The sequence below is a fragment of the Apteryx mantelli genome, chromosome 2, assembly GCF_036417845.1.
Source record: "Apteryx mantelli isolate bAptMan1 chromosome 2, bAptMan1.hap1, whole genome shotgun sequence".
NCBI classification, from domain to species: Eukaryota; Metazoa; Chordata; class Aves; order Apterygiformes; family Apterygidae; genus Apteryx; species Apteryx mantelli.
Genome location: NC_089979.1, coordinates 129592122 through 129609821, shown reverse-complemented (window position 1 = coordinate 129609821; position 17700 = coordinate 129592122). Strand labels below are relative to the sequence as shown.

Genomic DNA, 17700 nt, shown 5'->3' with positions numbered 1-17700 from the left:
AGGCATCCTATTCTTGGAGGCAATGAATCAAGTATCAATTTTGACTATAACTCTTCTACAAGAAGTCCAACATGTTGCATAGGCTTTAGGAGAAAAAATTCGGACATGTCACGTTCCAGTTTGTCCTGTGATGATGACATTCCCGTTCATTCTGTGACAACAACAATAAATGACTCCTGGTCTGTAGTAATCACTTTTTTTTTAATCCCATGTAGCAAGTCATATTTTTATGTATGTATTCCATTCCCACTGTCCTTGGTAAAGGCATTAATTAGGAGTAAAAAGATGAAGGGGAAATGGAATCTCCTTCATTGATTACACCAAGAATGGCTGATTTAAAAAATACCTTTTTATAAAGTGATTGATGCATTGCCATGTTCCAGCAAAGGTAATTTCCCCACTATTTATTAACATAACATGTACAAATTCTAAATAAAAATGTAAAAATCTAAATCAGTTCAGTTTTATACAAAAAACAAAGACGTCAATTCATTATGTTTTAAAGTCTTTTGCTAGCATTTGTTTCCAGGCAAATAAGACTGGTGAAATCAGATGCAACTCTTTGGGACCTTAGGATTAAGTCTTTGTGGTTTCTTCTTTACATGGAAAACTAAGTGTCATGAAATATAGCGGAAAATAAAAAACAATCATCATCTTCAGCTATCAAGACGACATTTAAATAAACCTTTTCTGCTTGGTAGTTGACCTGCTACAAATTCCTTTCTCCTATACAACAAGGCAGTCAAAAACTGAACATAAGAAAATAGATTTTGGTAGTCTAAAACCTTTTCTGCCTGTTTACTTACCATAAACTACATTATAAAGTATATCACATAGTTCAAAGAACGCTTTTGAAAATTTATGCTGTGAATGATTACAAATCCACTCAGCATTACCATAAAGACTACTGTCTGTTCCAATGAATACTTCTTTTTCCAAAATCTTTAGAAAAAATGAATAAAATTTCACAAATTTGGGAAATGAATTAACTGAAAAACATACAAATTTTTAATGGATTCTAATAGAGTATGAGTGGTATCATGAAAAATTCTACATCTATTATTAGAGAATAAAGAAGAAAAATTATTCTTAAACTCTACCAGTGCAAGAAAAAAAAAGTTTTGGTCATGCCAAAGTCTGTTAATGAAAATTGGATTTAGATATTGTTAAACCATGTTAAAAAAGGATAACATTGGTATTTTTATTTTTCTTTAACAAGCAGAGAGATATTAAGTTGTTGTTTTAGTTTTAAATTCAGTTCAAAACCTCAGAGATGCCCACAAACCAAAATTAAAGCTTCCTCTTGATTAATCTCAAAACACAGCTTTTTTTCTAAGGCAATGTTAAAACACATGGAAAAAGAATTAAACCCTCTCTTTTAGTGAACAAAATCTGAACAAAGTTGTGCAAAGTTGTGAACACCCTTAGGACAGAACATTTAAAATCTCAAACTGAAAATATGGTGTGAGTATTAATCTAAAGATTCTTCTGTTTAAAGACTAAAATGCTAAGATATTCAGATTAAATTTTTACACCATTTTTAGCACTGTATTTCTCAGATCTTCAACACCTGAAGAATGATGTAATACAGAAATATTGCTATTACAATTCCTACTTACTGAAATCCATGGGAAGTTGTATGAACATAAATTTGTGAAAATGGAATGAAAAAAAACACACTGCCTCCACCTCACAAAAAATACAACCTTTTCTGTCTATTACGTAGTTAGTTTCTAATCAGCATAAAGGCAGTGGGGAACCTATGTATAACTAATAAACAAGAATCTTCCTTCACATATGCATATGAAGTTTATCAAATTAGCGCTCCTAGAAGTTCTTTGATGGGATGAGAATTTTTTGTGTGCACTCACTTAATATAAGAACAGATTTTCTCGGATGAAAACAACCTGTTTAAATAAAAGTTTCTTGTGGCTAGATGGAAGGTCAGGACTGTGCAGGAAATAAAACTGTGACTACAGACTGCAGATGCTACAGACACTGGGAAACCTCTGACGTATTAGAGAATTTCAGGGACAACAGATGGACATGTTTAGATCTGTCAAGCATTCGTGCTCCCCACTGAACTGTTTATTAACTTCAGGACTACACCAAAAGTCTAATGAAGCAAATAAACTTACAGGAGTGCCTTCCTCCTTATCAGATGCATCAGGCACTTTCACAGTTTCATTTTAAGTAGGATTATGGGATGGAAGCCATAATGGAGATGTTACTCAACGGAAACAGTTGAAATAGCTTAGTTCTGCTTTTGCCATTAATTTGTGCTTAGGGAAACATTTTCAAGTGCAAGTGCTTAATGAATGAGAGAAATGGCTCTAACAAGCAATGCAGTGTGACATTAAAATAGCTTAGAAAGTTAAAGAACTCACAGATTCTTTTCTGCTCATAGTTTTGCTTTGGGAACGGGAACGGGAGATTGTACTGAAAAAGGAATCCTTTTTTGATGCAGATAAAGGAGGAGATCCTGTAAATTCACGTCCTCCAGACAAGCTCTCTATGCTTGGAGATGAACTGATGTTTTTTGAATTTTGGCCTGTAAAATAAGCATAAAGTAATAAAAAAATTAATCAATGGGCAGTTTCTTTTTCCTGTAAATACTTCCAGTCTCAATTGACATTCAGTGAGATTCACAGACAGCTCAACACAGAATGAAATTTTGAAGCGTGTCAGCATGCATTGTGAGACTGCAGAACTATTCTGATATACACAAAACTTTATGCGAGAGAAAAATACAAAATCTTAATCAGTATATATATATACACACACACACACTCACATACTATATATATATAGTATATACATATATACTATATATTATATATATAAAATACAATCCATTTATATATACACTGTATTATATCCATAGACTGAGGAACAACTTCTCTCTCTACTTCATAATGAGCTAAAGGACACCTCAAAGGAAAGGAAAACCTTTTTTTCCCAACAAATAGCTATAAAACTTGACAAACAAAACGGAGAACAAAAACAGCAGATTCCAAGAATGAGTTGGATGTTTAACATCTAGATGACATCTAGACTTATAACAGGAAACAGTAAGAAAAGGTTGGGAAAGAACATAAGTTATTATGCTTCAAATTTTAAAGTCTAACACCTAACAGAGATTTTGATGAAGCCTAGTCAGTATTTGCTTATTGTCATTTCATGCATCTTTTCTAAAGGATCTAGTGTTGTCCATCACCATCAAGAAGATATCTGACTGGGCAGATGCCTGAGGTGTTACAGCATGACGCTATATATAGCCAACCAGTCTTTGATAAGGACCACTATTTCCAGTTGAGGCCTACAATGAGTTTTGAGATATTTAACTTAAAATATTATTTGAATAGCTCTGAAATTAAAAGCAGTATGTCAGTTTTCATTAAATTTAATTAAGAAAACTTTGCATCTGGACAGATGCTAGTTTTGAGAACACCTTTCCATTATGTATATGCGGAAGTCAATCTAGCTGATATAATACAATTCTAGAATTTCCTATTCTGAAAAGAAGTAAAATGACACAGAAAACTAAAGTCCTAAGATTTTTCTCTTTTCTAGTTTTGTTGGCTATCCTGATTCATGAGTCTTCACCTTCCCTCTTGTTCCTTTTGTGTGTTTGTGCTTTTCATGCTACTTGCTATAGCATCAAGAACGATCCACTGAAACTAAACAGTTCACATGTTACAGGTGCAACTTTATTCTGCAAGAGGCCCAAACCAAACAGGGCACCAAAATCCCCAATGCCTCCCTTCCAGATGCCAGGGGTTCATCATTCTTTGGCCTGAGCTGCTACTGCTCCAACCTTTTGTGTCAATTCTACTCAGAAAGGTCACATATTACTGCATAGACCTTCTAGTGAGCTTAGTGTTTTGTCATGGGGGATGCACTAACAATTCTGAAAACACAAAAACAACTCCATTTCTGGAACAGCTTAGGAGTCTCCCCATCACTGTGCACTGCAGTCTTCCCCCTTGACATAGGTTTCTACAGAAACAAAAGAAAACCAAAAGACAAAGAAATGAAAAAAACAGAGACAGAAAAGGCTGCAGAAAACATGGGAAGAAATTCAGATTTAGATACAAAAGGGAACTAGGTATGTTGAGATCGCACATTTTAAACAAAAGTAAACAACTAGCAAAACTACTCCTACAGAAAACATCTTAATATTACTCAGTCGTCTAAGATCTAGAATGGCAACTGTCTCCTAAAAGGTGTGGAAGTGAAGTGGGGCCCCGCTTGGCTGGGGCCACCTGAGGACAGCACCAAAGCTTGCATTGCACAGGCACAGCCACATGCAACCAGCAACCCACGTTTTCTTAAAGGCAATAAATGCAGATCTATTCAAAAGCTGATCTTAGAAAGAACACTATTAAATGAGAACAGATTGATCTGGCAATGAATAAAACATCATATGTGACAAAACCGACTGAAAAGAAGGACAAAAAAACAGAAAAGGAGCTGGGTTTAATATTCCCAGAGTTTCCTGGAAGTAAGAAAGATGGTACATAAACTGGTTCCCATTTTCTCTTTCATTCTCTAGTGCCTTATTTTGCTCTTCTCTCCCATGAGTCTCCTACACTTTACGTCCTTCTCATACCCTTGTGGCACTCTTCTGTCTGCCTCTTCCTTTCCTTCAGACACCTTCACATCACCTTTCCTACTTCTCTCACTTTCTTGTCCCAACTTTTTCTTTTCCATATTCTTCCCCTCCACCCAAGTTTCTTCACCTCTGCATTCTCCCGTTTCTTCCCAGCCCTCATTTTGTCACTTACCACTTTGTCTGAACACAACATCCCTTAGCAGCTTCCTTAAAGCACAGGAGATGGAGGCTATAAAAGTTCACTTAACTTTTCCTTTCAAATTTTATAGAAAAACGGGACACACATTAGTTAGGTGAACATGAATCTCCAGTTCTGTAAATAATTCTGGAGGTGGAAAAGGAAAAAGCACTGCATAGCTAACAGAAGAAATAATTCACTCACAAGGAAGTTCTAAGAGGATTTCTAGTTTTAGGATAAAATTATGTCACTTGGCAACAAACACCATTATCCTTACAGTTGCCTTCATGTAAGAAGGTGACTTTTCAGGCATTTCACAGTGGCAATTTATAATGTAAGTGTGGTTTTACATTAGGTAAAACTTATGAATACTTTTGGGACAGATGGAATGTCATATTTTAACAAATAAAATGTTTATAAAAGAAATTCATACACAGCTAAACAGAGTATCAAATATAAATGCTAAATATAAAAAAATCTATTTGGTGGACAGAATAAATTACAATGAAAAATATTTTATTATGTATAAATTAGACTAAATGAGCTTTCTTTCCCATCTTAGTAATGAGAAGATATCACACTGGATTAAAACTAAGAATAAGAAAAATGTTGGTAAATAAGTGGCAATGTATGTTTTTCACATACTTCTCCACTGCATGGCCTGTGCTTAGCCCGCTTCACCTCTCAATAAGCAGATTATGCAGTAAAATTTCAAAGATATAGTCAATAAGAGAGGGACACTAAGTATTTTTGAGGAATGTATGCATATAAAATACAACAAAATACAACTTAGTGAAATAATAGAAAAATGCTTTGTAAGGAAATGAATTCTCTTCTACATTCTCTCAGTTCTAAGAAAAAAAGTCTGACATATAATAAATTGAAAAGACTGACTATGCTGTTGGTAAATGTTTTGCTTATTAAACATCTAGACTGCAAAAGACGGATCACAATTTAGAGAAATGAAATATGCAACTACTTACATACCCAAACAAGAGAAGAAATATGTATAAAAGGATTTTGTGGACAGAATAGTGCTGTTCCAAAAGGGAATTTGCTCAAACAAAATTAAGAGCTTTGAATAATCTGATTCTTAAGAACTATAAAATATAATGAAAATGAAAAATAAAAGCAACATGAGATGTTATGAAACTAAGAGATACACTGAAACAAAAGTTATAAAAAATAGTATTGTTGTATGTTTTATAACCAAATGGCAGGTAGGAAGAAAGCTTAGGATGCCAATCAGTAGCATCTGACTGTTTAACACAAATAAGCAAATCTGAGAAATTTATTACCATGAAACTTAAAATTTTAGGCTGATTCCAACCCTGTGAACACCACTGTGACATTGATTATTTGGGGGAAGGGATTAAGAATTAAATAAGACAGAAAGAATAGCACATATAAAGAATTACAGAGTGTGTCGCCAAGTCATAAAGCAGACTTGCATTATAACAGGCTTTTCCAGTTTCCAAAGATATCATCAGTTTTACAACTGGAAATAAGAAGAAAGCTGAAAGCTATACCAATCATACATATTTTGCCTAATGTAAGAAGAAAGCTACCTGTAATTCTTGCAACACAGAAGTTTAGTGGAGCTGCCACAAGGAACATTTGCATAACTGAAGTCACAACAGGGCTTTTGAAGTCTTTTAGATGTATTATGTGTGCACCAATTTTGGAGGCATTAACAACCCGTATATAATTTTGGAAATACAGTAACACCAATAGATTTCAGGATTCTAGGAGGATTAAATACAAAATGCCATTTGCCTCCTCTCTGTAGCACGTCTTGCTGATTCAGCACGCTTCGTAATGATAGCACGGCATGTCCTCCTCACTCTGCAGCTCATAGATCATTCAAGAGAGTGTCTAATTTTGGAGTATTCCTCAGGAGAAAAAAAACCCTGAAAAGGACCCTTACCCACCATGTACAACCAACACGTATAAAATGATACAACAAACTACATTTAACAACTAGATGAACATACCTCCTTCTTCTTTAGCAAGTCAGTCAGCAACTTGAGAATATCACTTAATCAAAACTTTCATTTTCCTCCGCTCTATCAATCTCAGATAAATACATTACACCTCATTAAAAGAAGATTAGAGTAGCATGTTCTTAATCTAATCTCTGACCATGTAAACATAAACCAGAGGGTCCTAAAGCCTATACAAAACAGGCTGAAGAAAATGCAAATATGAAAATCAAATAAATGCTTCTAAGGAACACAGAACAAAAAGCTAAGGACTCCTGAGGTAAGTCACCAGCACACAACACCACATAGGATGTCTTAAAAAATGCATTATGCACACAAAAATAGTTCACAGTAACAATTCCCAGTATTTGGTGCACTAAAAATATATACCCTTCTGAGACAGAGGAGCAGTGTTACCTCCATGTGCTGGCTTCTAGCTGGCTCACTACTTGCCTGTTGCTAAAGGTTGCTGGGGCTCTGTCTGACCCCAGGGTTACAAAGGCTGTTTCAAAACCATTTGGAAAACACGCAACAGAAGTGGTAGTGGGAAAAGAAGCTGAACTGCTGGTACTGCTGGCAGGGCAGGGGTGGGGATATGCAGGCTCTTGGAAACAGGGAGAATTTAAATTTAATGTGATCTATGATAAGGACACAGTAAAAGATGTTGACAAGAGGAGTGGAAAAGACTTAGAAAAAAGAAAGACAAGCTGTAGGTCTTACTACGTTCACATTAAGTTGAAGGGGCCTCTGGAGGCCTCTGCTAAAATCTAGGTCATCTGAGTCAGACAAAGACATGCACAAAAATGCACAAAACTGAGGCTGACCCCCAATTTGGCCCTTCCAGTGGAAAAGAAGAGCTTTCATAGCTGAAGGACAGTGAAGGACAAGATACCAAAAAGAACACAAGTCAGGCACAATCTGTAATTCAAAACCATTCAGATCTGCTGATCTGTTACTCTGTATTTGCCATAGTCAGGATGTAGAGTGCTAAAGTTTGCAAAAATAATGATACGATTTTTATAAAACTTTTAAACTTCAGACAAATTACAGTTTCCCTTTTTTTTCCTGCACTGAAATTGGAACGAAGACTTGAATCACAGGTATTCTTTTATTTATTTAAACCGACTCATTGCACAAACAGGTGCGTTAGTATTTCAGACTGAGGCAGGTTAGCTTCTCTTTAGATAAGAGCACAAAAGCAGATGCTCAGCCCAAAATACCTGCCTCAAATACAACCTCGGGGAAGCTGTGCAACTAAAAGCGACACTCATGGTCAAATTGCCGCACACGACAAAGTGCGAAGTCGAGTACAAACTACATGGCGAGCACAGATTTTTAACAAAGACGGACGCTGGCAGACAAGGAAGGTAGCTGGGGAGTCTCAGCCTCGCTCCTCAGTCAGGGAGGGAAGGAATGAAGCTGCTTTTTTTGTTTCCTACCCAACAGTGCCGCTCGGTGGATGGACAATGGCAGTGAGCTGGAGATGGAAACCCCCCGTGAGAGAAACCCGGCGGCCCCTCGGCAGCCCAGCGCCGACGCCGCAGGCTCCCAAACGCTCCCCGCTGCCACGGCAGCCGTACCTGGTTGGGCTGGGAGATGCGGCGCAGGGCCAGGCACCTGAGCATCGCTGCCCGTAACTACATCTCCTGGCAAACAAATAAACACGTTAGAAGGTTTTCCCAGCAAACAGAAATCACTGAAGTAAAGACCTGTAACTTCTGCTTTTGCTGCAAGATGCTGATTCCAACACAGAAGATCTTGTGAGAGAGCTGTGTAAGATTAGGCAAAAATGAATGGGAAGTTTTAAGGATCAGCGTATTATATGCCATATCCGCAGGGAAAAAAGTAGTGCTTTTTGGAGGCTGATTTACATGAAAGTTTGAGCTAAAACAATCAAAAACATTTTGTTCCTGGTACTTCACCCTGACAGAGCCATTCTGATTTGGAAGTATCATATTCTACTTACTCTTGGTAACATTTCATAATTAGAGTATGCATATTTATATTAAAAAAAAAAAGAAAAAAGCATTTGTTAATCAGTGTTTTATGTTACTCATTACTACTTATTGCTGATATCAGTATGGACAACTTCTTTTTTCCTTCAGAAAAAGCTTACTTGTTTTCTAGACACACAGTTCATAAATAATTCTCAATATGGTGTGCATTTTTTTAGGGCATATTAGGTGACTGAAAATTCTATTTGTGTTACAACAAATACCTCAGAAATATCTACTGATAAAAGCAGACGGTAGTCTGGAAACTCCCTAAATAGCTGACCGCAGTTTTGGCAGAACATCATTCTGAAACCGGTCCTCTAACATGTCCTTGTGATAAAGTGACATTCAAATCAAATGAAAGGATCTAGAAGGAAAACTGTATCTTGTACTATTGTTTAAATAATACAGAAATGGGGTAGAGTCAACATCATAGGGAAGACGTGAAGGAGAAAAGTTTTTTTTTCTGACAACACATTGCCAGTTGGTAAGCAAACATTATGCAGTTTCTGAGCACTCAGGAATCCTATGGATTGCAAAGGGCAACGATTTTGCTTTTTTCTGGAGACATTCCATTTACCACTTTTTTTGGTCTTTCAAAATGACGAGCTCAACTTACAGTCCAGTGAACTCAAGATTTGAATTTAACCTTCGTGTCAGTGAATTCTTCCACTGTGTAGGATCAAGAGACTATTTTAATCCCTTTCTATTTGCAGCCTACCTTGCATAAGTAATCAGTAATGATATCCAATCTCCTCCTGTGCTAAGGATAGGCTGAACAGGATTATACATATATTATATTATATATTATTAGGAGAAACTGATTTCCAATTAGGTGTCCAGATACTTCGTTCAGCTATGATTTGTAATGGTGAAGACTGATCTGGGATTACGGGCTTGCAATTATGTTTTTTTTTAATATTAGTCTGCTGCTTTTCTGTTTACATTATCTAAATTATATACATTTTTCTAATAGGAATTCAGCAAGTACAAAAACACAGTGAGAAATAATTACTATTGATTAGATAAAGCAACCAACCCTCATTTTGAGCACAGCAAAAGCAATCCCTTAGAAGTAGCAGCATCAGTGACATCTGTCGCTGCTGCTGGTTTGTGAACTGAGTGGTAAGTGCGTCGAGGAAAAGCTGCAGAACTGGGAATGGGATTATTTTGCCAGTCCTGCAAGACGTTTTGTTTCCAATGACTTCCTCACCCTTAAGGCAAAGTAGATTAAGGCGGGCAATTTCATCTGTTTGAATTTAGCAACCCTCTACAAGTTAAATTAAATTATCAACACTACTTGAGCATTCAAAACCTGAAAGGGCAAATATAATCTGAGAAAAATGGCTAAATTCTTTTATTGATTTGACATCTCTCAGATTTACAGTACTTCGGTCTCTTACACTGTCCACCTGAGCACGTGTGAGTATTAGTCCTACTGGAAGCACAAACGTCTATCAATTTAAATCCTAAATCCAAGCTTCTGCCTATCTCAGCTAAAGAAACAAGCTTCAGGAGGTTAAGCGGAACTGAAAACACAATAACGAACAGAAACATAAGACAATTAGAGCTAGTCCATAACTTTGGAGCCTTATGGCTACAAATCACACAAAGTAGCTTTTAGGTACCCAAAAGCTAGAGAAAAATCCAGAGTTCCAAAAAAGCCAGTATACCAAGTGGAAAAGCACTTCAGAAGTTCAGCACAAACAGAATGAGCTGAGCAAAAGATTCTCAGAATTTGGGTATGTCCTAAATCCCAGTCCCCCAAAGCGCTTCACTCAGGGCTGCAGGGAAGTGACTTTTTACTGCCAGTGCCTTCCTCAGACTTTCCACAGAGCCAAGCACATTGCTTGCTGCCAGATCCTTGGTCAGCACAGCTGTTGGTCTGATGCAGCTTTAGGGCTTTAGTTCCACTTACCAAAGAGTGGCAACCGTTTAAAAGCACTTTCTTGAGGTGGTGATACTCTCTTTTCTCAAAGAACTTAAAAGACTTAATTTTAAGACTTGATGATGTTGTTCACAAATGTATCTGCATTGTACTTCAAAGGGCTCTTTTTAGCCTGTTTCCACCACTGTGTCATTGCAAATAAGGAATTTCTTTTTGTAAGCTATTCCTGTATTTAAACTTCAGAGAGAAGTCATTGGATAGCTTCCAAGAGACTTTATATTTTCACTGCCATTTGGACTTCTCTTTAAAAATCTAAATTGCAGCACTTGCAAGTGTAGCTAGCAGCCTTCATTCAGATCCGACTACAGGCTATATACAGATAACTGTATAATCTGGAACAATGAGCGTGGCACTAATATGTAAAACAAAACTCATTTTCATCTCAATTCATTAAAAGATAAATTTACACTTTGTTGCCTTTAAATTACTCCTGCAAGTGTTGCTCCAAATATGGATAGATAGCATAGGGTGAGAGGAAACTGCAGGTACTTAGGTGTTACAGTAGGTTTTATTCTTACTACATCATTAATTTGCATATTTTTGATAACTTTACCAAATCTCAGTATTCCTGCTGATACAGAAATATGTGCACAGCTTGTACATGACAATGACTGCAGCATAACTGCAAATTTTTATTCCGATTTGTATACACAAAGTACGGCAATAACAGAAATAAGGTGTGTTTCTATATATGCTAGCTGACATGTTGCACGATCCAGTGTAAACAGGGTCATCCTTGACCAGCTAGATCAAGATTAAATTACACTTGATTCCATCTATAGAAGTTGCTTCAAATTTTACTGTCTTTTCACCTGAAGGAAGGAAAAGAAAACCACCACCTGAGGACTACTCTTCCACCCAAAAGGTAAAAAAAACCCCTTCTTTTCAGTTTTGTGTTTGCCCAGCATTGAGGGCTGGCTGGGAGCAATTTCTGAGATTGTTGTAGGATTCAGAGAGAAGCTACTTATCTGGATTTTGTCAGGTAACGTAGTGACCCTTACTGCCTGCATATCTCTGCTGGAAAGAAACATTGCTATAATTGCACTTTTGATTTCTGTACACTCAGTGTCTGCTGGGGCACGTAATGATCATGACAGGACTGAGTCTGGACCATATGGGTGCTACGGGAAAGAAAAAGAACACCAACTTGAGCTTTACACCAACAGAGGTGTAAAGTATTATTTCCCTTCTCTTATACTTTCAAATCCGGTTAATAACAATCATAGTAATAAAAAAGATGCAATATTATGCAGTGGCTCAGGGGAACAAGCACCAGCCTTCAAACTGACGTAGTATCACTCTACATACTTCTAGCAAAGAACATATCACCATAGGCTGTCTTAGGATGAAAAGCAGAACTACATCTTGAGCCTAGCAGAGTATAGGAAACAACTGCTGAAGCTGAGCTCGTGACTTTGTTGATTGAATAAACTGTCCTCAAGAAATGTAAAGAAAAGCTTTGAGAAAAAGTGGTATTCATTAAACAGAGAAAGTGCAGAGGACCATCACAAATTATTAAAAGGCAAATATATGTTATTGTTCAAATAACTTGTCAAATAAGTCCCTAATATTCTAAAGGAAATATTATTTTGTTTATCATAAACGACTCTGCAGTTGACCTAACTTTCTTCACTTGTACTTAGCTAACATTGTTACACATGGGATTTGTGCCAATAACCTGTAAAAAACCTGTATGAAATTAATCTTACAGTTAAAAAAGCATTGTATTTGAGAGACTGAAAAATTAATGTATAGAGAGATAGCTAATGTTTATGATAATGATGTTGTTTGCAGGTATGTCTGACATAATTTCTTGTTAATATTTTAAAAGGTTCAAAACCTTCTGTGTTTGTACATTCTTGACAGTAACATCTAATTCTGTATTACACTGCAGACGTGCTGTGGTATATACATACTAGTTACCAAAAAGTTTTTTTTTCTGAGTCCTCCAAATATGTATCCTTCTATAGAAAAACAAAAAAAGGACTTTCTTCAGTCCTTAAGGCATATGACAAAGCTTTCTTCTGTTGTGCAACTGCCTTAGGCTGCCTTTACCTTTGCCCAGCTGGACCGGCATGCTTTCAGATTTCATCATCCTCTGCTGCTGCGCCTGGTGGTGGTGGTGGTGGTGGTGGTAGTGGTGGTGGTGGTGCTGGGGGGCTTCCACTGTGCCTCTGACGGGCATCACTGCGGGAGAGAAGCTGCCGCCGCTCCCGCTGCTGGGAGGACCCACAGCGCTACCTGATGCCATCGCTGGAGCAATGAGCTTTCGGCCAAAGTTGAGTAAGCTGTTGGAGACTTTATTAATGTTCAGTGGGGTAACCTTAGCACTGGCACTGAAAAAAAAAAAAAAAGAAATTATCACAAGCTTGACAACAGATATAGCAATACATGCACTGTTTTCCCAAAACAGGGGAAAATATCAAAGATAAGAGCATTATAAAGTAGTAGACAAATATTTTTGGCCCTTTCTTCCTGAAAAATGCAGGCTAAACCCAAACAAAGCAAGTTTGTAGCAATTTTCTTGATCTGCCTTTTTAAATGACAAAAAATGATGATACGATAAAAAAAAAATCCAAGCTTTAAATGGTCAAAAACATTAGAAAGCTTTGACTTTTAGTACTTATCAAAAAAACCTGTTTTATTATTTACCTCTGTTAAATTCCCTTAAATGTAAATATAAACATAATTCAAACCCAAACAACTCTTTCATTTCATTTATATTTTGAGGCTGGTAAAACTGGATGTCCTTTGCTCTTATTTCACCTTTTGCCCAGCCTAGCCATTTCAGGCTAAGCACTTATAACAGGAAACCCTGACTTCAACAGTGATTTTGGCTGAAGAATTGCTTCAGGATAGAACCCATGCTTTGAATCATGATCCTTATCACAGTTTCTCTTTATTTTTAACTACAGTGGCTATTTAATTCATTTCAGTTATATACAACATTAAGAATGAAGAAATTGCCGAACCATTTAATTTGTTTAAAATAAAGAGGCAAAGCAGCTTCTAGCTCCCAGTAGAAGTGTTCACATAACAGAGACATCAGCAAAGTCATTTCTATTTGTTCTTGCAATATATTCCTGTTTTATATAGTTAATGATTGAAATACCTTTCACAGAAACATATAACAATCACAGAGACCATTCCACACCTGAGTTTTTATTTTAATGATCTATTCTTCAATGATATACATAGCTGTGTTTAAAAAATTTGAAGAAATACATTTAATGAAAAACAGGACAATCATTGTACTGGGGGAAAAAAGTTTCCTCTGTTTTGTGGAAGTTTATTCAAACATAAATTACAAATGAATTAGTATGGATGACTTGCCACTTGTGCATGCACCTGAAGAAATAATTTTGGTTTTGCTTTCCATATCATTTCCCTATTTATCTCCAGAACATTTTTTTTTGAATATACAGTATAAAAACACACACACACACACACACACACACACAGATATAAAGAAAATAACACAGCTAAGTTGTTTAGACCCAGAAGAGGTAATGTGAAAATGAGAGAAGCACAAGAAAGTATGTGAGCCTGCATACTCATGAGATACAGCCTTAAGCTATTTGGGGTCCTTCTTCCCCATATCGGTGATGAAGAAAGAGAGCATGTTGCATTTTTCAGAAGGAATAGCAGTGCAGAGACTGAGACGCAAAGGGCATTAAGGCTTGTCTCCTGCTAGTCTTCCACCTTCCTGTTGCTGCTTCCCAACTTATGGGAGCTGGAAAGGAATGGCTGCTGAATATTGATTGTAGAACATTTTCCCGTCTCCCCATTTTATTGACTGCTGCTGATAATATAAAACGTCTTTCTGTAGTCACCTCAGAATGACTGACAAAGTAGCTATAGAAAGAATATCTTCACAACAAACTTGCAGGAGTCCCAGATGGCCTCAAAAGTAAATTCAATAGTCCTAATGATTTCATAGAAGAGGACATGCTACAATGTTTATTATTAAAAAATTTTGCTCTGCTACTACCTAGCAAACTCAGTTATTAATCAGTTCCCTAAGGATTGCAGGCACTTAAGGAAAAGAAGGGATTTTTTTTCTCTTCCATTACATATATGTGGCATTAGAAGAGTCAGCACAGGACCTTTTGTTTAATGTCTTCTCCATCCCAGACAGAAAACACAGATTATAGCTTTGAAGGTGAAAGAGGAAATGTCAAACGCTGCCTAAGCAGATATCAACAGTCTGCAACTGAATCTATTAGCATCAGTGCTTCCAGGGAGCACACCAGTAAATAAATGTGATGAGATTAAAAATCTGAATGTGAGTATACTACATCTGGCATTTTTTCCCCCCTTAATCCTTTGAAACTAATCAGCTAGGATGAGGTGTTAAATTCACCTCAAACATCACCCTAGAAGAAAGATAATGGGTTACACATTGTGCCCTGGGTTTGCGTTGCCTCCAAGTCTGGAGTCTTTGACAGTCAATAAAAAGAAGCTCGACTGTGAACAAAACCCGATACTTAGTGAAAGGGCATCTTTTTCTCTGACAGGCTATCCAAGCAACAAAGCCACTGGATGCTTTGAGTCAATAGCATCATTGGAAACACAATGGCCTACAGATACATGAGACAAAGTTATAGGGAGGTGTATCTTTCATGAAGAAGTAAACAGAATAGAATAAAATGTTGAGTTCATGAAAGCTTCAAGGTATGGAAGCCCTTGGTCAAAATTTGGGTATGCCCACCAGGCTTTTTTTTTCATTATATGTTTGCTTAATAAAAAGTATTACTTTGCCTTCTACATTGTTTTATTTGTTGCTTTGACATATACACAGACCCAGAAGATGTTAGTTTATTTGCATTTTTGGATGGTTGAAAAAAGACTTTCTGAGATACTTCATTTTACAGAACAATAAACACCAGAAAATCTTTTCTAGGCTATATGTCCAAAATACGGATTTAAAAAAGGCTTTCAAGTATTATATGTAATACTGTTTTAAAATTATTTGAAAACTAGAAAGGATAGTTATTCCAGCTTCAAAAACTTATATGTGATTTGGCTCTTCTATGAACTGACACTGCTAACAATCAGTTCAGAACACATGCACATACCTAAAAAGTAAATAATGAAGCTATCTAAATTTCTTGTTAAGAAAAGATGGTTTTTAATAAAAGTATCCTTAAGTAGAATTTATTCTCTGATTTATTCTAAATCACAGCTTCAGAAAATGAACAAGGTGCTAATCTCTGGAAAAAGTATGTTAAAAAGTATGTTAAAACTAAACTGAAGTTCAGGAAAATAAGAACAGTGTAGCTATTTCTTACCATTTAAATGTCTGATATATTAATGCAAAGGATGATTAGCGCCATTAAACATGGATCAATGTCTACATTTTAGCCATCTAAATGTACCAGATATCCACAACAATTACAAGAAAAATGGTGATTGATTATGTTGTAGAGTTATCAGCAGATGCATTTAAAAGTAAGGCATCCGTTTAAAAATAAAAATATCAAGGAGATGTGAATTCCATCTATGAAGCAAACAATTTTGTTTCATCACAATAAGCATCATTGACCTTGACTATGAATGCTGTATTTTTAAACTAGCTGTAAGAAGATGATTCAATCTCTGCAGTTTTCTGCTAAGATGAAAATGTTTTGTTTTAAGCAAGGCTTATTCAAAGGCATTTTCTCTTCAGTAAGTAGCCATTATGAGAGACAAATTTATGAATATGACAGATTAAAAACTTTTATAAAAGTGATAAAATAAGCAGTACATATTAAGAGATTTGTGAAGATATTCTAAATGCATTATTGAGTCTGAGATTAAAGATGAAAAAGACTTATCTAATCCATCTCTTTGCTCACTGCAGAAGCATTTCCTAATGTTTTATTTTCCAGTTCTCTGTTTCATACAACCTTAAACAGATTCACAACATTTGACCTACTCTAAATGTTTCTGGGTTGAGATGAATTTTCCCAGTTATTCCCCAATGTGAATTACTCTAAAAAACTTCCTCTTCTCTCTGGTGCATATCCTGCATATATGTATGCAATGAACTTACCTTCTTACCTAGATTTGGTGGCCAATTGTTCCCTTAGAATTTAAGTTTCCACCATGCCGCATTCTCATTTGGGCTTCATGTGTTTTTTTGTTTTTAAAATCTTTGCACTGTTTCTTTTAGCATTTTCAAATAAATTATTCTTCATTTTTAAACAGCTTTTGAAATCAGTTTTTCTTATAATTTTAAATAAAAACATTAAATGAATATAATAGAATACAGTTTTTTGCCACAACCCTCCCAACTTTAAAGCCTAATTTTCCTAAAAAAAAAAAAAGAAGCTTCTGCAGTCACTCTATTTAACATTAATTTCTGCCTCTTATTCCATTTTTAAAGGTTTTTTAATCGACTCAATTTTAGTTTTAACTAATTTTAAAAGTAACTGATTTGAACTGCATTTGACAGAGGTGCAGGGATCTTAAAGCCAGTGAGTTCTTGCAAATCAGTGGGCACAGGGTACGCTTGGGGCCGTGGGCAATCCTAGGCACCATTTGTTTGACCTCGACTGCGCCAGCACAAGGCGCTGTGTTGCCTTGTCCCACAGCCAAGAGGCAACAGCCACCAGCAATCAGCACCAACGTCGTGGCTGTCCAGGCAGCGCATAGGCACCTCTACACCAGCTACCAACAGTTTAAATTAACTTGACAGGGAATTTAAGCAGTATTGATACAAGCCATTTCTAAAAGAAGGGATGAATGCTGCAAAAAGATTTAGTAAAAATTAGTGCAAACTGGATTTATATTAATTTTATTTAACTTACGCAGCTTCTGACAAATTGATACTGCAGATTGAAATTAGAGGCAGTATCAGAAGTAGTTCAGCTACAGAACCCACACTGGCTCCGTTTTATCCCTTGCTTTTAGCGTACAGATCATTGTGTACAAATAACCTAGGCATTAAAAGAAAAATGCCAGCAAACTGAATATAGCACTACCTGCGAAGCCTTCATTCT

At 36.3% G+C, this 17700-nt stretch overlaps 1 protein-coding gene across 9 annotated transcripts in view; it reads right to left on the bottom strand.

Moving 5' to 3' along the window:
* The window catches only part of TBC1D5 (TBC1 domain family member 5), a 337770-nt gene that overhangs the window by 46695 nt on the left and 273375 nt on the right, over positions 1 to 17700 (bottom strand). For all 9 annotated transcript variants that reach the window (XR_010883476.1, XR_010883479.1, XR_010883480.1 and 6 more), the window contains 2 exons: positions 12773 to 13053; positions 2388 to 2551 (listed from right to left, as the gene is read on the bottom strand). Coding sequence is in view for 2 of the 9 variants with exons in the window: in XM_067291524.1 (XP_067147625.1) it covers positions 2388 to 2551; positions 12773 to 13053 (445 nt within the window). In the remaining 7 variants the exon portion in view is untranslated. The remainder of the gene's footprint in view (positions 1 to 2387; positions 2552 to 12772; positions 13054 to 17700) is intronic.